Here is a 21,221-nt window from a genome sequence, read left to right as displayed (position 1 = left end):
CAGTTTCTTTACTTTCCTGTACTGTTCCTTAGTAGTTCTTGTCATGTTGGTCTTCTTTCCCGACCTGCAGACTCTTGCTATATGTCCCATTTTCCCGCATTGCCTGCATATTTTGTCTTTAAACCAGCAGTCCTTCTGCTCATGGGTTGTTCTGCCGCAGCAATAGCACTTTTCGGCTCCATACGCCATTTCGTTAGCGCTGTATTCTTGTGGTTTCTGTTGTATTTCCGCAGCTCCCCGTGCTGCTGCTTCGTAGGATACTGCCACGCTGAAAGCCTGTTCTAGCGTCAGGTCCTTTTTTGAAAGTAGTCATTTCTGGGTTCCTTCACTCTGGAGCCCGCAGATAAACTTATCCCGTAAGGTGTCTGCCAGTCCTGCTCCGAACTGGCAGTGCTTCAATAACTTGTGTAGTTCCGTAAGATAGTCAGCATTACTCTCATCTTTGTGCTGGTTGCTTTTATGGAACTTGAATCTTTCTGCTATCAGCAGTGGTGTAGGGCTTAGGTGTTCCTGTAAGATATGAACAATCTCCTCAAAACTTTTCTCCATTGGTTTAGCTGGGGTAATTAAATTCCGCAATAGGCCGTACGTACTCGCACCCATCAGATTTAATAATACCGACGCCCTCTTTCCATCAGCCACCTCATTTGCCTTGCAGTACACTTCAATTCTTTCCACATACGTGGTCCAGTCTTCTACCTTGTTGTCGAAAGCAGTGATATTGCCACTTTTTGGCATCTTGGGCGATTTAAAATGGCGCCTCCCGCGCTTTTGCTTCTTCCCCAATGGAATAAAATGGCACCTCCCGCGCTTTTGCTTCTTCCCCAACGGTATAAAATGGCGCCTCCCGCGCTTTTGCTTCTTCCCCTTACTGCCACGCTGCTCCTAGCGTTCTACGGGGTAATGGCGGCGACCCGCAGCTTCGGCGCGTCTCGCTTTCCTTCCCCCCCGTTTAGTTTCTCTCCGCCGTCCTGTTCTCGAGCACCGACCACGCCCTGTGCGCTCCACCCTCTCTCTCTTGTTTTCTTTTCCCGGCGACACTGCGCGGCCTGATTTTTACAGCCGCTCGATCGAGCTTGAGCCCGCCGCAGTCCGGAAGGGTCAGCGCGCTACCTGCTACCAGCATGATTCGCTGGAACCACACTCTCTCCCGCAATTCTCCAAACACCGATGGATTCTTTGGGCGGTTGCCCTCAGTCGACGCCCATTGCTCAGACTACGACTTTCCAGGACCTGCCTTTCAGGCGAGATCCCCGTGAGATGATGCCACACTGCAGGTGAGTTCGAACTTACTCGTCACCACTGTAAAGTCCGCGCTTCAATAATACACGGACTTCGGGAGAACAGTTTAACAGGTACTTTACTGAACAAGAGGCAGCTTGAAACTGAAACTACAGAAGCCTGCTAGGGCCTTTTATACAGGGGTGGTCACTGCCGGTACTGCAGTCTAAGACCAGTTATTCCCTTAAAGGGACATACACAACAGCAGTGTCTGAAGCTCAGACTCCAGCTCATCAACACGGAGCTGGAGTTCCTGTAGCAGCAGACACTTGGCACAGACGTAATCACCGTGAGCCTCAATGGGGTTCACCGGCTCCCACATCTCGCAACAATAACACATCACCTGCTCCATTCTATGTAATTAATTACATTTTTTATTGTTAGTTATGGACACCCTCTGCCCGATTTTAGATGCTAGTATCCGCTTTAATTAATTGGATTTAAATTAAATCAATCCCTCTAGTTACACCAGTTAAATGGTTTACCAAGTCACTCTGCACCAGAAAGGCCTTATTAACTACAACCCACAGAGTTAAAGTTTGAAAAGAGCACCTAACACCCCACTTACCCTAACTCACACTTACCCAAACTCACAGCACTCTCTGCTGACTTCACTCAGTGCTTGCTCGCACTAGGACTGTTTTTTTTTATACTGTTTGTTTGTTTACAGCCAAATGAGTCACCCCTGCTGATTGGTTAGAAAACTGGTTTCCACTGCCTGCTGTGCCAATTTACTCCTACTGCAGTGTAACCTTGTTTTACTCTTCTTAAACCAACAGAATCCCAAATATTTAACTTTTCCCCTTTACTTAAACTGCTTTAAATAGTCTGCAGCTCCATTGTAAATAAAACATTTTCTTTATTTTCAAACAAGTGCTTCCTTCCAGCATGACAATGTAATGGTAACAAAAATCATAACTAACAAACTAACAGATAACTGTCTGGCAACCCGGCGAGTCTAACCAAAACATAAGAAACAAACACAGCAGGTGTGGACAGCCTTAAATTCGAAAAAAGACACGTCTTAGCACCTCCCTCTACTGTTGACCCCTTGATGGAGACCGACTCCTCTGACGAGGTCGGCCCCTTCCCTCCCTGCAGCTCCTCCGTAATTGGACCCCAGTGGCTGCGTCAAGGCTGGGGGGCGCCTGCTGAGTGTCTGGAAGCGCTGAAGCCCCTGAGGGACAGCCTGGACGACCTCTGGGCTTGGAGGGCCCACAAACTGGCTGCTCCAACTGGGCATGTCTGGAAGCAGTCTGCCGTGCAGGTGGTTGCAGCTGCACTGCTGACGTTCCAGCGGTGGCATCAGGAATGCTCACATGCAGAGAGAGGACACCTGCACTGTGGTCGGCCGACACACTGGCACTCTGACGGGGCCACACCGGATCATCCGCCACAATCGACTGCTCCACAGATTCATGGCCTGCTGTGGTGCTGCAAGGGCCTGGGGTGATCCTGCCTGATGCAGCTAGGGTGGCAGCAGAGAGTGTTCGCGTGGCCTCAATTTGCGTGTGGACGAGGCCAGCAATTGACTGCGTGGCAGCAGTGAGGACCTGCGTGGCAGGTGCCAGTGCTTTGGAGAAGCCATGAACAGTCCTTTCCACTGCTTCGGACAAGGCCGGAACAGTCCTTTCCACTGCCTCGGACAAGGCCGGAACAGTCCTTTCCACTGCCTCGGACAAGGCCGGAACAGTCCTTTCCACTGCTTCGGACAAGGCCGGAACAGTCCTTTCCACTGCTTCGGACAAGGCCTGGACAGTCCTTTCACTGCCTCGGACAAGCCCTGGACAGACCTTTCCATTGCTGCCCCGAAGCCCTGGACAGTCCTTTCCATTGCTGCCCCAAAGTCCAGCACACTCTTTGCCAGTGTGTCGATCGACTCAGGCGTCCTCCCCACTGCAGCCATAAGCTCAGTGTGCCTGAGCCGGGCCTGGGCGCTCATTTCGGCAAGGCTACGCACCTCCTCTGCACTCTGTGCAGCAGTCATGGTGGCCTGCCTCGCCCTCCGGGGAGACGGCCCCCGAGCGTCCCTACCCCCCTCGCGTTGCTGCAGGCTGCTGGTTCCTGCAACTGGCTCCTCATCAGAGCCGCCCCCCCCTCCCCTCCAGGGAACTACTATCCTCAGTCTCCAGATGCGGTGGCTCCCCTGAGGCTGGCACGGATGGTCCGGCTTCCTCCTGCTCGTCGCCTCCGGAGGCACTGGCACTGGCAACTTGAGGGGCCGGCTCCCGAGCTGGTGATGCAGCATCTGAAAGCAGGGAGGTTGAAGAGTGGCTTTAGCAAAAGGACAGTCTATGGGACAGGCTCCCTTGGGAGACGGTGGAAGCAGTTAGTGTTGATTCATTCAACTGTAAATTGGACCGATTTCATTCATAGAATAAGATTTTGGGACACAGTGTGTGAGTAATTTGAGACATGACGGGTGGTAAGTGTAGAATGCTTGGGAGGAAGAGGTGACTTTGGTCCGATGGCTCCTAAAGCTCTCCACCAATGGGGTTTTCCTCACCTCATGTCTGGGTCTGTTGTAGACTCATTGATATTGATCGCTGTGATTAGTCAACAACTCAATTATCGTTGTACCATGGGACTCCCAGGATGGTAGAAGGCCAATTAGATCAGAACCGAAATAATCCAGATTAAGAAAGGAGAAATGGCCCAAAAATGGAGCAGTCAGTAACAGGACATCAATTAGTCTCCTCATATCATGGAGACATCACAGACTCGACACAAAGTGTGCTTGAAACAAAGCTGATTTATTTGACATTTATACAGAATATTAAACTCCAGCCCAGTTATTGGGTTATTAACAACAGAAACAAACACCAACTGTCACAGAGTGAACAGTCCTGGATGTGAAAAACAGCAGCAATAAAAGCAGAATCCAACCCCTGCAGTCACTGGTGAACTCGCTGGTGTCTCAGTAGGGTGGATGACTGACTGAATCCCTTCCCACACTCGGAGCAAGTGAACGGCCTCTCCCCAGTGTGAACTCGCTGGTGTGTCAGCAAGTTGCATGAACGAGTGAATCCCTTCCCACACACGGAGCAGGTGAACGGCCTCTCCCCAGTGTGAACTGGCTGGTGTATCAGCAGATTGGATGAATCAGTGAATCCCTTCCCACAGATGGAGCAGGTGAACGGCCTCTCCCCAGTGTGAGTGTGTTGGTGTCTGAACAGATCCTTTCTGCTTTTAAAGCTCTTCTCGCAGTCAGAACATTTAAACGGTCTCTTATCAGAGTGAACAAGTTGGTGTTCAATGAGGCTGGATGAACAAGTGAATCCCTTCCCACACACGGAACAGGTGAATGGCCTCTCCCCAGTATGAGTACGTTGGTGTTTTAGCAGGTCATTTGTGCGCTTAAAGCTCTTCTCACAGTCAAAACATTTAAAGGGTCTCTTGTCAGAGTGAACAAGTTGATGTTCAATTAAGTTCGATGAATAACAGAATCCCTTCCCACAGATGGAACAGGTGAATGGCCTCTCCCCAGTGTGAGTGCGTTGGTGTCTCAACAGATCCTTTGTGCGTTTAAAGCTCTGCTCACAGTCAGCACAATTAAATGGTCTCTTATCAGAGTGAACAAGTTGATGTTCAAGCAGGCTGGATGAACAAGTGAATCCCTTCCTACAGACTGGGCAGATGAACGGTCTCTCCCCAGTGTGAGTGCGTTGGTGTCTCAGCAGCTCCTTTGTGCGTTTAAAGCTCTTCTCACAGTCGGAACATTTAAACGGTCTCTTATCAGAGTGAACAAGTTGATGTTCAAGCAGGCTGGATGAACAAGTGAATCCCTTCCCACACACGGGGCAAGTGAACGGTCTCTCATCAGTGTGAAGTCGCTGGTGTGTTAGCAGTTGGGATGACTGAGTGAATCCCTTCCCACACTTGGAACAGGTGAACGGCCTCTCCCCAGTGTGAACGCGCTGGTGTGTTAGCAGTTGGGATGACTGAGTAAATCCCGTCCCACACATGGAGCAGATGAATGGCCTCTCCCCAGTGTGACTGCGTTGATGAGTTTCCAGCTCAGATGGGTAATTGAATCTCTTCCCACAGTCCCCACATTTCCATGGTTTCTCCGTGGTGCGGGTGTCCTTGTGTCTCTCCAGGTTGGATGATCAGTTGAAGCCTTGTCCACACACAGAACACGTGTAATGGTTTCTCCCTGCTGTGAATGGTGCGATTTTTTTCAGGCTGTGTAACTGGTTAAAGCTCTTTCCACAGTCAGTGCACTGGAACACTCTCACTCGGGTGTGTGTGTCTCACTGCTTTGCCAGTCACACTGATGTTTGAAATCTTATCCCACAGACAGAACAGGCAAACATTTCTCTTTCCACATTGAAAGGCCGATGATATTCCCTGTAAAAGTAGTTTACAAAAGAGATCGCTATAAGTTCAGGACAAAAATGCAGAACAGATATCTCTAGTTTCTACGGAATATTCTTTCCTCTCTTATTACATAGAATTACACAGATTGTACAGCACAGAAACAGACCACTCGGCCCAACTGGTCCATGCGGTGTTTATGCTCCACACGAGCCTCCTCCCATCTCTCTTCATCTCACCCTATCAGCATCTGCTTCTATTCCTTTCTCCCATGTGTTAATCCAGCTTCCCCTTAAATACATCCCTGCTCTTCACCTCAACTACTCCCTGTGGCAGCAAGTTCCACATTCTCAGCACTCTCTGGGTGAAGGAGTTTAATCTAAATAGGACTTTCCTGGGCAGCCAATGAGCACTGCTGCCTCTTCTGTGCATTTCCTGGTGAGGCTAAACAGTTGATATTTTCTGATCAAAAAGAGCTGAGCTCAGCAGCATTAGTCCTGCTTTGCCTCCTTTGGAGACCAGGTGTACGAGCAGAGTGAGCGCAGCCTTCACAGCAACTGCAACAAAATTGTTACAGTTGTGAAGGAACTTTGTGTCAGTGCACTGGACCACAAACAAAGTATGTGTGTCGATTATTGTCTGACTGCGCTACTGTGACGCTTTAAAGGTGCTATATAAAGGTAAGTTGTTGTTTGGTTTGAGTTTGCAGTGTGTAAATGCTGCCCTTCTCACAGCCTGTAAAAGGAGTTTACAAAAGCCATCACTGAGAGTCCAGGATAGAAATTGTCAAGATTCTCTCCTCCTCGTTCCTGGCCAAGGAGGCCGCGCATGCGGCCTGCTGCCTCATGAGCCTCTCAAGATGGCGACCGTTACCCCGGGCCTGTCACTGGGAGAAAGCCCCGCAGCTGCCGCCCCGCTCGGGGCAAACGCCCGGCCCGGAGGCTCTTGTTCGGGGCCTGAGGCCCACCCCAGGTGTTTGTGCAGCGGATAATGTTGAGTGTTTTAATAATGGGGCCTGGGGCCGCACTCGGGGGGTGAGCAGCCCGCGTCCCCCCGGGGTTCGTGAACCCGCTCCCTGAGCTCGGGGTGTGAGCGGCCCGCGTCCTCCCGGGGTTCATGAACCCGCTCACTGAGCTCGGGGTGTGAGCGACCCGCGTCCCCCCGGGGTTCATGAATCCGCTCCCTGAGCTCGGGGTGTGAGCAGCCCGCGTCCCCCCGGGGTTCATGAATCCGCTCCCTGAGCTCGGGGTGTGAGCGACCCGCGTCCCCCCGGGGTTCATGAACCCGCTCCCTGAGCTCTCTCACCTGATGTGTCAGCGGCTGCTGCCAAGGCCCGCGCATGCTCAGCTCACACTGCACGGATGATTGACGGGAGCTCGGACCAATAGGAAGAGAGGGGCGGGCCTGGAGGACCGAGCTGGCGGCGGGTCTTCCAAGCAATCGGAGTGTGTGAGGGGCGGGCTTGACCTTTGAGCCGGAGCAACTGAAGGTGAGCTGAGCATGCGCGGGAGGGACTGATTGTTGTGCAGTGTGAGCTGAGCATGCGCGGGAGAGGCTGATTGTTGGGCAGTGTGAGCTGAGCATGCGCGGGAGAGGCTGATTGTTGGGCAGTGTGAGCTGAGCATGCGCGGGAGAGGCTGATTGTTGGGCAGTGTGAGCTGAGCATGCGCGGGTGGCGAGGCTGCAGCAAGTCAGAGGGAGGCGGGTCAATGAACCCCGGGGGGACGCGGGCTTCACACATCCCGAGTGCGGCCCCAGGCCCGATTATAAGAGCAGTGAACATTATCCGCCCCCACCGCGGGTTCCCGTTTCGCTCCGGCCCGAATCTCAACAAAGCGCCAAACTCCGGGACAGACAGGAAGTGAGTCAGGGAGCGTCTGTAAATGGAGGAGAAATGGGGATTGGTCAGGGAGCGTCTGTAAATGGAGGAAGAATGGAGACTGCTCAGGGAGCGTCTGTAAATGAAGGAGGAATGGAGACTGGTCAGGGAGCGTCTGTAAATGGAGGAGAAATGGTGACTGGTCAGGGAGCGTCTGTAAATGGAGGAGAAATGGTGACTGGTCAGGGAGCGTCTGTAAATGGAGGAGAAATGGTGACTGGTCAGGGAGCATCTGTAAATGGAGGAGAAATGGTGACTGGTCAGGGAGCGTCTGTAAATGGAGGAGAAATGGGGACTGGTCAGGGAGCGTCTGTAAATGGAGGAGGAATGGAGACTGGTCAGGGAGCGTCTGTAAATGGAGGAGAAATGGTGACTGGTCAGGGAGCGTCTGTAAATGGAGGGGAAATGATGACTGGTCAGGGAGCATCTGTAAATGGAGGAGAAATGGTGACTGGTCAGGGAGCGTCTGTAAATGGAGGAGGAATGGAGACTGGTCAGGGAGCGTCTGTAAATGGAGGAGAAATGGAGAGTGGTCAGGGAGCGTCTCTAAATGAAGGAGAAATGGTGACTGGTCAGGGAGCGTCTGTAAATGAAGGAGAAATGGGGACTGGTCAGGGAAAGTCCGTAAATGAAGGAGAAATTACTCAGTATTTTGTGGCTGTTGGTTTGTGTGAACAAATATATCCGTGATTTTAATGAGACGCTTTTCTGTGTCCCAGCCTCTGTAAATACTGGCTGTAAAACTAGTAGGGAGCAGAAACAAAGGCCAACAGTAAAGAGCGTCAATGTGCAGAAAAATATTAAACAGGCAAAGGTGAAGACACTTTATCTAAATGCACGTAGCATTTGCAACAAGGTGGATGAATTAATAGCACTAATAGAAGTACAGTAAATGGGCATGATGTAATTGCCATTACAGAGACACGGTTGCAGGGTGAACTGGGAACTGAATGTTTCAGGGTACTCAACATTTAGGAAGGACAGACAAAAAGGAAAAGGAGGTGGCGTAGCGCTGTTCATAAGGGATGAGATTGGTACGGTAGAGATAAAAGATCTTGGCTTAGCAGATCGTGATGTAGAACCGGAATCAGTTTGGGTGGAGCTAAGAAACAGCAAAGGGTGGAAAACATTGGTGGGAGTTGTGTATAGGCCACCAAACAGTAATGGTAATGTAGGGCACAGTATCAATCAGGAGATTAGAATTGCATGTAACAAAGGCAATACGGTAATCATGGGGGACTTTAATCTACATATTGACTGGGCAAATCAAATTACCACTAACGGAGGACGAATTCTTGGAATGCATGCGAGATGGTTTCCTGGATCAGAATGTGGAGGAAACAACCAGGGAACAGGCTATTCTGGATCTGGTACTGTGTAATGAGAAAGGGCTAATCAATAATCTTGTGGTAAAGGGGCCTTTAGGGACAAGTGACCATAATATGCTTGAAGTTTACATTAAGTTTAAGAGTGATGCAGTCCAATCTGAAACTAAGGTCTTCAATCTAAACGAAGGAAACTACAAAGGTATGAGGGACAAGTTGGCCATGGTAGATTGGGAGACTACACTAAAAGGTATGAAGGTGGACATACAATGGCTAACATTCAAGATAATAATGCATAATTTGCAACAAACATATATTCCTCTCGGGCATAAAAACCCAAAAGTAAAAGTGATCCAGCCATGGCTAACAAAAGAAATTAAAGCTAGTATTAAGTCAAAGGAGGAAGCTTATAAAGTTGCCAGAAAAAGCAGTCAGCCTGAGGATTGGGATCATTTTAGAAATCAGCAAAGGGGGACCAAGAAATTGATAAAGAGAGGGAAAATGGAATATGAGCACAAACTAGCGAAAAATATAAAAACAGATTGTAAAAGCTTCTATAGGTATGTAAAAAGGAAAAGACTGGCGAAGGTAAATGTAGGTCCTTTACAGTCAGAGACGGGGGAATTTATAATGGGGAATGAGGAAATGGAAGAGAAATTTAAGTAAATACTTTGTTTCTGTCTTCACGGAGGAAGACACAAAAAACCTCCCAGAAATACGAGAAAACCAAGGGTATTTTGAGAATGAGGAACTTAAAGAGATTATTATTAGTAATAAAAACAGTGCTAGCAAAATTAATGGGACTAAAAGTAGATCAATCCCAAGGACCGGATGACCTACATCCTGGGGTTTTCAAAGAGGTGGCCGCATTGACGCATTGGTTGTCATCTTCCAAAATTGTATAGATTCTGGAACGGTTCCTGCAGATTGGAGGATAGCAAATGTAACCCCGCTATTTAAGAATGGAGGGAAGAGAGAAAACGGGGAACTACAGACCTGTTGGCCTCACATCAGTAGTTGGGAAAATGCTGGAATCTATTATAAAGGATGCAATAACTGGGCACTTAGAAACTAATAGTAAGATTGGGCAGAGTCAACATGGATTTATGAAAGGGAAAAATCCTGTTTGACAAACCTATTGGAGTTCTTTGAGGATGTAACTAGTGGAGTAGACAAAGGGGAACCAGTAGATGTGGTGTATCTAGATTTTCAGAAGGCCTTCGATAAGGTCCCACACAAGAGGTTGGTGAACAAAATGAGGGCACATGGAATTGGGGGTGATATACTAGCACAGATTGAGAATTGGTTAACAGACAAAACAAAGAGTAGGGATAAACAGCTGTTTTTCAGGATGGCAGGCTGTGACTAGTGGGGTACCGCAAGGATCGGTGCTTGGGACCCAGCTATTCACAATCTATATCAATGATTTGGATGAGGGGACTAAATGTAACATTTCCAAATTTGCTGATGATACAAAGCTAGGTGTCAGTGTCAGTTGTGAAGAGGATGTGAAGAGGCTTCAAGGGGATCTCGACAGGCTCAGTGAGTGGGCAAGAACATGGCAGATGGAATATAATGTGGATAAATGTGAAGTTATCCACTTTGGTAGAAAAAACAGAAAGACCGTATTTCCTAAATGGTGAAAGATTGGGGAATGCAGATGCTCAAAGGGACCTGGGTGTCCTTATACATGAGTCACTGAAAGTGAATGTGCAGGTGCAGCAAACCATTAGGAAGGCAAATGGTATGCTGGCCTTCATTACAAGAGGATTTGAGTACAGGAGTAAAGAAGTCTTATTTCAATTATATAGGGCCTTGGTGAGACTACACCTGGAGTACTGTGTACAATTTTGGTCTCCTTACCTAAGGAAGGATATACTAGCCATAGAGTGAGTGCAATGAAGGTTCACGAGATTGATTCCCGGGATGGGGGGGATTGTCCTATGAGGACAGATTGAGTAGACTAGGCCTATATTCTGAAGTGTTTAGAAAAATGAGAGGTGATCTCATTGAAACATAAAAAATTCTTACAGGGCTTGACAGGGTAGATGCAGGGAGGATGTTTCCTCTGGCTGGGGAGCCTAGAACCAGGGGTCACAGTCTCCGAATAAGGGGTCGGCCATTTAAGACTGAGATGAGAAGAAATTTCTTCACACAGAGGTTGGTGAATCTTTGGAATTCTCGACCCCAGAGGGCTGTGGAGGCTCAGTCATTGGGTATATTCAAGACAGAGATCGATAGATATTTGAATATTAAGAGAATCAAGGGATATGGGGATGCAGGAAAGTGGAGATGAGGTAGAAGATCAGCCATGATCTTATTGACTGGCAGAGCAGGCTCGAAGGGCCGAATGGCCCACTCCTGATCCTCATTCTTATGTTCTTATGAACCAGTGAGTGTAGAACTGAAAGCAGCCAGAGTCAGCACCTTCAGGGGAGGAGAGGGAGGGGAACCAGTGAGTGTAGAACTGAACCCAGTCAGAGTCAGCACCTTCAGGAGAGGAGAGGGAGGGGAACCAGTGAGTGTAGAACTGAACCCAGTCAGAGTCAGCACCTTCAGGGGAGGAGAGGGAGGGGAACCAGTGAGTGTAGAATTGAACCCAGCCAGAGTCAGCACCTTCAGGGGAGGAGAGGGAGGGGAACCAGTGAGTGTAGAATTGAACCCAGCCAGAGTCAGCACCTTCAGGGGAGGAGAGGGAGGGGAACCAGTGAGTGCAGAACTGAACCCAGCCAGAGTCAGCACCTTCAGGGGAGGAGAGGGAGGGGAACCAGTGAGTGTAGAACTGAACCCAGCCAGAGTCAGTACCTTCAGGGGAGGGGGGGAGGGGAACCAGTGAGTGTAGAACTGAACCCAGCCAGAGTCAGCACCTTCAGGGGAGGAGAGGGAGGGGAACCAGTGAGTGTAGAATTGAACCCAGCCAGAGTCAGCACCTTCAGGGGAGGAGAGGGAGGGGAACCAGTGAGTTCAGAACTGAACCCAGCCAGAGTCAGCACCTTCAGGGGAGGAGAGGGAGGGGAACCAGTGAGTGTAGAACTAAACCCAGCCAGAGTCAGCACCTTCAGGGGAGGAGAGGGAGGGGAACCAGGGAGTGTAGAACTGAACCCAGCCAGAGTCAGCACCTTCAGAGGAGGAGAGGGAGGGGATCCAGTGAGTGTAGAACTGAACCCAGCCAGAGTCAGCACCTTCAGAGGAGGAGAGGGAGGGGAACCAGTGAGTGTAGAACTGAACCCAGCCAGAGTCAGCACCTTCAGGGGAGGAGAGGGAGGGGAACCAGTGAGTGTAGAACTGAACCCAGCCAGAGTCAGCACCTTCAGGGGAGGAGAGAGAGGGGAACCAGTGAGTGTAGAACGGAACCCAGCCAGAGTCAGCACCTTCAGGGGAGGAGAGGGAGGGGAACCAGTGAGTAGAATTAAACACAGCCAGAGTCAGCACCTTCAGGGGAGGAGAGGGACTGGAACCAGTGAGTGTAGAACTGAACCCAGCCAGAGTCAGCACCTTCAGAGGAGGAGAGGGAGGGGAACCAGTGAGTTTAGAACTGAACCCAGCCAGAGTCAGCACCTTCAGGGGAGGAGAGGGAGGGGAACCAGTGAGTGTAGAACTGAACCCAGCCAGAGTCAGCACCTTCAGGGGAGGAGAGGGAGGGGAACCAGTGAGTGTAGAACTGAACCCAGCCAGAGTCAGCGCCTTCAGAGGAGGAGAGGGAGGGGAACCAGTGAGTGTAGAACTAAACCCAGCCAGAGTCAGCACCTTCAGAGGAGGAGAGGGAGGGGAACCAGTGAGTGTAGAACTGAACCCAGCCAGAGTCAGCACCTTCAGGGGAGGAGAGGGAGGGGAACCAGTGAGTGTAGAACTGAACCCAGCCAGAGTCAGCACCTTCAGGGGAGGAGAGGGAGGGGAACCAGTGAGTGTAGAACTAAACCCAGCCAGAGTCAGCACCTTCAGGGGAGGAGAGGGAGGGGAACCAGGGAGTGTAGAACTGAACCCAGCCAGAGTCAGTACCTTCAGGGGAGGAGAGAGAGGGGAACCAGTGAGCAGAATTAAACCCAGCCAGAGTCAGCACCTTCAGGGGAGGAGAGGGAGGGGAACCAGTGAGTGTAGAACTGAACCCAGTCAGAGTCAGCACCTTCAGGGGAGGAGAGGGAGGGGAACCAGTGAGTGTAGAATTGAACCCAGCCAGTGTCAGCACCTTCAGGGGAGGAGAGGGAGGGGAACCAGTGAGTGTAGAATTGAACCCAGCCAGAGTCAGCACCTTCAGGGGAGGAGAGGGAGGGGAACCAGTGAGTGCAGAACTGAACCCAGCCAGAGTCAGCACCTTCAGGGGAGGAGAGGGAGGGGAACCAGTGAGTGTAGAACTGAACCCAGCCAGAGTCAGTACCTTCAGGGGAGGGGGGGAGGGGAACCAGTGAGTGTAGAACTGAACCCAGCCAGAGTCAGCACCTTCAGGGGAGGAGAGGGAGGGGAACCAGTGAGTGTAGAATTGAACCCAGCCAGAGTCAGCACCTTCAGGGGAGGAGAGGGAGGGGGACCAGTGAGTGCAGAACTGAACCCAGCCAGAGTCAGCACCTTCAGGGGAGGAGAGGGAGGGGAACCAGTGAGTGCAGAACTGAACCCAGCCAGAGTCAGCACCTTCAGGGGAGGAGAGGGAGGGGAACCAGTGAGTGTAGAACTAAACCCAGCCAGAGTCAGCACCTTCAGGGGAGGAGAGGGAGGGGAACCAGGGAGTGTAGAACTGAACCCAGCCAGAGTCAGCACCTTTAGAGGAGGAGAGGGAGGGGATCCAGTGAGTGTAGAACTGAACCCAGCCAGAGTCAGCACCTTCAGAGGAGGAGAGGGAGGGGATCCAGTGAGTGTAGAACTGAACCCAGCCAGAGTCAGCACCTTCAGGGGAGGAGAGGGAGGGGAACCAGTGAGTGTAGAACTGAACCCAGCCAGAGTCAGCACCTTCAGGGGAGGAGAGGGAGGGGAACCAGTGAGTGTAGAACTGAACCCTGCCAGAGTCAGCACCGAGAATTGTCTGTTCTGATTTTCTATCCTTGCTTTGCAGTGATGACTTTTGTAAACTCCTTTTACAGGCTGTAAGACCGCAAACTCAAACCAAACATCACGTCAAGATCTGACAGTCACTTCATTCATCAGGACCCGAATATCATCGGCCTTTGAATGTGGAAGGAGAAATGTTTGTTCTGTCTGTGGGAAAAGATTTCAAACATCAGTATGACTGGAAAAGCACCGAGACACACACAGCTGAGTGAGAGTGTTCCAGTGCACTGACTGTGGAAAGAGCTTTAACCAGTTACACAGCCTGAAAAAACATTGCACCATTCACAGCGGGGAGAAACTGTACACGTGTTCTGTGTGTGGACGAGGCTTCAACTGATAGTCCAACCTGGAGAGACACAAGGACACCCGCACCACAGAGAAGCCCTGCAAATGTGGGGACTGTGAGAAGGGATTCAATTACCCGTCCCAACTGGAAACTCATCAATGCAGTCACACTGGGGAGAGGCCGTTCACCTGCTCTGTTTGTGGGATGGGATTCAATTCCCCATCCCAGCTGGAAATTCATCGACGCAGTCACACTGGGGAGAGGCCGTTCAGTTGTTTTCACTGCCTGAAGACTTTCAAAGAATCATCAAACCTGCTGAAACACCAGCAAATTCACACTGGGGAGAGACCGTTCACCTGCTCTGTGTGCGGGAAGGGATTTTCTCAGTTGAACCACCTGCTGACACACCAGCGAGTTCACACTGGGGAGAGGTTATTCTGCTCTGTATGTGGGTAAGAATTCAGTCGTTCATCCAACCTGCTGACACACAAGCGAGTTCACACTGGGGAGAGGTTATTCTGCTCCGTATGTGGGAAAGGGTTCACTCGTTCATCCAACCTGCTGGCACACAAGCGAGCTCACAGCAGGGAGAGGTTATTCTCCTGCTCCGTATGTGGGAGAGAATTCACTCGTTCATCCAACCTGCTGACACACAAGCGAGTTCACACTGAGGAGAAGCCTTTCACCTGCTCTGTGTGTGGGATGAGATTCACTCAGTCATCCAACTTCCGGACACATCAACTTGTTCACACTAATAAGAGACCTTTTAAATGTTCTGAGTGTGAGAAGAGCTTTAAAAGCACAATGGATCTGCTGACACACCAGCGAATTCACACTGGGGAGAGGCCGTTCACCTGCCCTGAGTGTGCAAAGGGATTCACTAATTTATCCAACCTGCGGACACACCAGCGAGTTCAGACTGGGGAGAGGCCGTTCACCTGCTTCGTGTGTGGGAAGGGATTCACTCAGTCGTCCAACCTGCGGACATGCCAGCGAGTTCACAAGTGACTGCAGGGTTTGGATTCTGCTGTTATTGCTGCTGTTATCACATCCAGGACTGAACCATGTTCATTCTGACAGTTGGGGTTTGTTTCAGCTGATGATAGTAACCCCTATAACTGGGCTGGAGTTTAATCTGTATCAATGTCAAATAAATTAGATTTGTTTCACACACACGTAGTGTTTTTAAAAAAATTCCTTGATGGGATGTGGGCGTCGCTGGCTGGCTAGGCCTGCATTTAGTGCCCATCCCTAATTGCTCTTGAGAAGATGGTGGTGAGCCGCGTTCTTGAACCGCTGCAGTCCATATGGTGTAGGTACACCCACAATGCTGTTAGGAAGGGAGTTCCAGGATTTTGGCCCAGCGACAGTGAAGGAACGGCGATACAGGTCCAAGTCAGGATGGTGTGTGGCTTGGAGGGGAACTTGTAGGTGGTGATGTTCCCATGCGTCTGCTGCCCTTGTCCTTCTAAGTGGTAGAGGTCACGGATTTGGAACGTGCTGTTGAAGGAGCTTTGGCGAGTTGCTGCAGTGTATCTTGTAGATGGTACACACTGCAGCCACAGTGCGCCGGTGGGGGAGGGAGTGAATGTTGAAGGTGGTGGATGGAGTGCCAATCAAGCGGGCTGCTTTATCCTGAATGGTGTCGAGCTTCTTGAGTGTTGTTGGAGCTGCACTCATCCAGGCAAGTGGAGAGTATTCCATCACACTCCTGACTTGTGCCTTGTAGATGGTGGAGTCCTTGATGTCTCGACAATAAGACGAGCTGATTGAGGACTTGTTACAAACTGAGTGGAATCCATCTGAGAACTGAGATCCCACAACTTGTTAAAAGATGGATCTACAAGATGTCCAAGTCTGACAGGACAGAAAATTCTATTATATCACAGGGTCCACTTCAAACCTCCAGGGCAGTGAGCCCCTGTAACATTGGATTTTAACCTATGGGAAATATTCTGATAATCTGTTATTGTCACGGGGCAAAGCAGCCTTGTTATTTTAACATCCGTTTAATCAAACTCAATGGACAATCCGATCTCCAAAGGGAAACGTCTCCTTAAACCTGACGGTGTCGGCAGTTATGCAGCTCATTTGTCAGTGTGAGCGTGTCAGAATGAAAAGCTTTAACAACAGCCGATGTTTCACAAAGGGAGACCTCACCAGACCAAAGGCCATTGGTGGAGTTTAATGGGCTGTTTGTGTCACTGGGCTACAGGAGGCCATTTTTAACTGAAGGAAAACTGGTCACAGCAAACAGAGAGTTTAACAGACTGTCCCTGGTCCACTCGAACCCCCACCTTCTCTCTCACTATTTATGGGCACTGCTGCAGTAATTGCTCCTCTGACCTTTCCTCTCTTGTCCCTCCTACACCCCTTATACATGGCCCGACACAATCTCCCTCCCCCTACATCCTCACTGTGCTGGAATCCACACCAGTCTCCCCATCTGCTCCTTGTTCTCTCCCTGGATCCGAAAACTACTGAACTCACTCTTCCCCTCCTGAAGTCTACAGGCTCTAAAACTGAAGCTTGGTGTCCCTCAGTCCCGACTCCTTGATTTACCTCCCCTTCTCTCCTCCTCTTTCCCCTTAGTTGTGTTCCACACTCTGGGCCTTGGGCCTTCCCCGGGGATTCTCAGTATGAACAGGTGGGATGTGTTTGGAGACAGGGTGTCCCGGCTCTCCACCTTTAAAGGGACAAGGAGACGACCAGCTGGGCTGAATGGCCCTGCTTTATGACATCACTGCAGTGCCTAGCAACCAGCCTCCCTGAGCCCTGCTCATTATGGGCTGGGTTTAGCTCAGTGCTGTTACAGGAAGGGAAACAGGAGCAGGATTCGCCCCGTGTGGAGCCCAGGATTAATGGGGAGAGGTACAGGATCAATTTATACCTTATTGAGTGAGAAATGTCATTGTCCCGGACACTCCCTGTCCCTCGGTATCCGTGTCGGGGAGTGGCTGATGGGTTTACTCTGTATCTAACCCGTGCTGTACCCGACTGGAGAGTGTTTGATGCTGACACTAGGGGCTCAGCTCCACGAGCACAACATTTAACCCAAAGATGATCTGATAAACCCATCAGCTTCTCCCCTGGACACAGGTCCTGAAGGACAGGGAGTGTCTCTGATATTTTGGTCGGTGTCGTTGATCAAGTTTAAACACCTCACTCACATCTCCTCTCACCATGCTTTGTTCTAATGAGAAGTGCCCCAGTTTCTCTCGTCTCTCCTCCTGGGAAAGAGAAGTTTGCCTCAGTTAGAAACTCAAACAGGCACTTCACTGCAGACAGGCCATCATGAGGAAACATTTCTTTACCCAGCGAGTTATTATGATCTGAAATGCACTGCCTGAAAGGGTGGTGGAAGCAGATTCAAAAGTAACTTTCAAAAGGGAATTGGATAAATATTTGAAGGGAAAACATTTACTGGGATATGGGGAAAGAGCAAAGGAGTGGGACTAATTGAGTAGCTCTCCCAAAGAGCTGGCACAAGCATGATGGGCCGAATGGCCGCCTTTTGTGCTGTATCATTCTCTGATTCTCTGATAACTAAAGCCTCTCATCCGTGGTATAACCTCAGTGAATTTATTCTGCAGCCTCTCTGTGGCCCCGACATCCTTCCTAGTGTAAGATGCCCAAAACTTATTCTAACTGCAGCCGAACTGATGGTTTTGTTTTCTACGCCCCATTTATAAAAAATCTCGGTTAACATTTTTAAACCACTTTATAAACTTGTCCTCCAACTTTTAAAGATTTGTGGATCTGATCTCCCTGTAGATTTTAGAGATATTAACATAACATGGCTAAAATACATTGACATCAAATGTCTGATATAATGTGTATTATGGGAAAGAGAAGTTTAGTCTGAGTTAGAAACTCAAACAGATGTTTCACTGCAGACAGGTCGCCATGGCAACACTGATAAGACATTCCATTCACTGAATCGACTGGTTGGAAACTGTAATCAAATCAGGGGAAAGAACAGGTTTTGTCTGTTATTAACCACAATATAAGCTTAGAATCATAAAATGGTTACAGCACAGAAGGAGGCCATTCGGCCTGTCGAGCCCGTGCCGGCTCCCTGCAAGACCACTTCAGCGAGTCCCACTCCCCCGCCCTTTCCCCGTAACCCTGCACATTTCTTTACTTCAGGTACTTATCCAATTCCCTTTTGAAAGCGGTGATTGAATCTGCCTCCACCACCCTTTCAGGCAGTGCATTCCAGATCCTAACCACTCGCTGCGTAAAAAGGTTTTTCCTCATGTCGCCTTTGGTTCTTCTGCCAATCACCTTAAATCTGTGTCCTCTGGTTCTCGACCCTTCCGCCAATGGGAACAGTTTCTCTCTATCTACTCTGTCTAGACCCCTCAGGATTTTGAACACCTCTATCAAATCTCCTCTTAACCTTCCCTGCTCTAAGGAGAACAAACCCAGCTTCTCCAGTCTATCCACGTAACTGAAGTCCCTTGTCCCTGGAATAATACTTGTAAATCTTTTCTGTACCATCTCTAAGGCCTTCACATCCTTTATAAAGTGCGGTGCCCAGAATTGGACACAATACTCCAGTTGAGGCCGAGCCAGTGTTTTATGAAGGTTCATCATAACTTCCTTGCTTTTGGACTCTGTGCCTTCCTTGCTTTTGTTGCCTCTTGTTGCTGGCTCCAGGCACTGGAGTGGTTCCTGTGTGTTCAGCTCTCAGCTGCAGTCAGTACCTGGGCCGGGCTCAGCACTTTACCCAGCACATCTATGTCCACGTTGTCATACTTGACACGGAGGGGCTGCGCAGGCTTCTCATCCACCTCGGTCAGGGCGAGAGGTCCCGACCACTCGTACAAATCTACGGGCATGTTGCGGCCACACTGCGGACAGCCCGGGCCTAGGCTGTGCGAGCTGGAGCCGCGTGAGCTACACTGGAGAAGGTTGAGATTCCAGAAATAGTGGGGAACCAAGGGGCTAATGAGAGTGAGGAACTTAAAGTAATTCATATCAGTCGAGAAAAAGTACTTGAGAAACTAACGGGACTAAAAGCCGACAAATCCCCTGGACCTGACGGCCTACATCCTGGGGTTCTAAAAGAGGTGGCTGCAGAGATAGTGGATGCATTGGTCGTGATCTTCCAAAATTCACTAGATTCTGGAAAGGTCCTCGCGGAATGGAAGGTAGCAAATGAAACCCCGCTATTCAAGAAAGGAGGGAAAGAGAAAACAGGGATCTACAGGCCAGTTAGCCTGACATCAGTCCTCGGGAAAATGCTGGAATCCATTATTAAGGAAGTGGAACAGGGCACTTAGAAAATGATGATATGATTAGGCAGAGTCAACATGGTTTTATAAAAGAGAAATCGTGTTTGCATAAAGCTCCAAAGTGGGTTCCAAATCATTAATGCTCCAGATTCTAAGATTGGGAAGTGAACAGCTGTGAAGTGGTAGGTTTTAGACCACTTCTGCAGCTTTCACCTATTCACAGCAATCCACAGTCATTGAGAACCCGACATACTTACCTGACGTGATAGCCGCTCTCCGGGAACCTCGTTAAAAACCTGGGAAAATGGTAAGTACATGGGAAATGGTGCTTAACTATCTTTTAACGAGCTTTAAAGTATCTAAATTGGCTGACCTGCCGCTTGGTGTTGGGTCTGTTCAGGGATGACAGACCCGACACTTAGGAAACTCACAAGGAGGTGGTTCAGAGCGGGATACCGACCCGCTGTCAGTTTTTGTGGTTTTGACAGCGGACTTGCCTCCAAACCCGCACTCTGAGCACCGACAAAATTCAGCCCTTAGAGAACTGCGTCCAGTTCTGGTCGCCATATTATAAAAAGGATATAGAGGCACTGGAGAGGGTGCAGAGAAGATTTAGAAGGATGATACCAGAAATGTGAGGGTATACAGATCAGGAAAGGATGAATAGGCTGGGTCTCTTTTCTCTTGAAAAAAGGCTGAGGGGTGACCTAATAGAGGTCCTTAAAATTATGAATTTTTTTTGATAGAGTGGATACAGAGAGAATGTTTCCACTTGTGGGGAAGAGCAGAAGTAGAGGCCATCAATATAAGATAGTCACCAGGAAATCCAATAGGGAATTCAGAAGAAACTTCTTTACCCAGAGAGTGGTGAGAATGTGGAACTCACTACCACAGGGAGTGGTTGAAGCGAACAGTATCGATGCATTTAAGGGGAGGCTGGACAAGCAGATGAGGGAGAAGGGAATAGAGGGTTATGGTGATAGATTTAGATGAGGAAAGACAGGAGGAGGCTCGTGTGGAGCATAAACACCAGCATGGACTGGTTGGGCCGAATGGCCTGTTTCTGTGCCGTATATCCTGTGTAAAACTAACAATCTCAGTTTTGCCATTTTCAAATCACTATTCCCTGTAAACCGATTTTTAAAACCTGAGCCAGTGTGTTGTGAGACAAAGAGCCTTGTGTCCAATAAGGGGAATAAAGGCCCACAACCTCCCCTGGCCCCGGGTCCTGAACAAGGGACTGGAGAAACTCGCTGCCCTGCGGATCAGACAATCAGCCTGCGCTAGTCTCGCCCCTCAGCCTCCCCGATTGGTTGGAGGACCCGCCGCCTGCTCGCTCCTCCAGCCCCGCCCCACTTGCTCCCTATTGGTCAGAAGCTCCCGTCAATCAGGCCATGGGGCCGAGTCACGTGTCCCTGGAGAGAAATTAGAGTCGACGTTTCGGGTCAAGACCCTTTATCAAGTCTTGATAAAGGGTCTTGACCCGAAACGTCGACTCTAATTTCTCTCCACGGACGTTGCCTGGCCTGCTGAGTTTTTCCAGCATTTTTTGTTGTTATTTCGGATTTCCAGCATTTGCAGTATTCTGCTATCGTCACGTGTCCCTCCCCGAATTTACAAAGAAAGCCTCACGCGGTTGCCGGGCAGAGCTGCAGATCAGTGGGAGCGGGGTCAGGAGATTAATAAACTGCGGGTAGGCCGCGCCGCAGGGTTTATAAAGTTGGAGAACGGCCTCAGGCCCGAATGAGATCCACCGGCCGAATGTGTTCCGCCGGACTGCAGCGGTGAGGATTTTTCTCGGTGACAGGCCCGGGTTAGGCGCAGCCATCTTGGTGGAGGAAAGACAGACCGGT

At 49.9% G+C, this 21,221-nt stretch overlaps 1 protein-coding gene and 1 long non-coding RNA gene across 19 annotated transcripts in view; one reads left to right on the top strand and one right to left on the bottom strand.

Annotated features, from left to right (window-relative positions):
• Window positions 1–1,348: 1,348 nt before the first annotated feature.
• The window catches only part of LOC147118771 (uncharacterized), a 119,526-nt gene continuing 99,653 nt past the window's right edge, over window positions 1,349–21,221 (bottom strand). For 4 of the 18 annotated variants that reach the window (XM_085984575.1, XM_085984582.1, XM_085984570.1 and 1 more), the window contains one exon: window positions 1,349–4,422. In XM_085984575.1, coding sequence (XP_085840701.1) covers window positions 4,176–4,422 — 247 coding nt within the window. In that variant the 3' untranslated portion in view covers window positions 1,349–4,175. Of the gene's footprint in view, window positions 5,521–13,806; window positions 13,817–21,221 lie in introns of those variants that run through there. The other 14 variants (XM_085984572.1, XM_085984571.1, XM_085984567.1 and 11 more) reach the window with 14 other exon arrangements.
• LOC147118773 (uncharacterized) lies at window positions 7,305–14,590 on the top strand. The gene is made up of 2 exons (XR_015077947.1): window positions 7,305–7,459; window positions 13,875–14,590. It is a non-coding gene; the product is annotated as an uncharacterized LOC147118773 (long non-coding RNA).

Source organism: Somniosus microcephalus, chromosome 4 (genome assembly GCF_052327205.1).
Source record: "Somniosus microcephalus isolate GS21.2 chromosome 4, FLI_Smic_1.0, whole genome shotgun sequence".
Taxonomy (NCBI): domain Eukaryota; kingdom Metazoa; phylum Chordata; class Chondrichthyes; order Squaliformes; family Somniosidae; genus Somniosus; species Somniosus microcephalus.
Note: the sequence above shows the minus strand (reverse complement) of the source record. Positions and strands in the feature narration are given on the sequence as shown.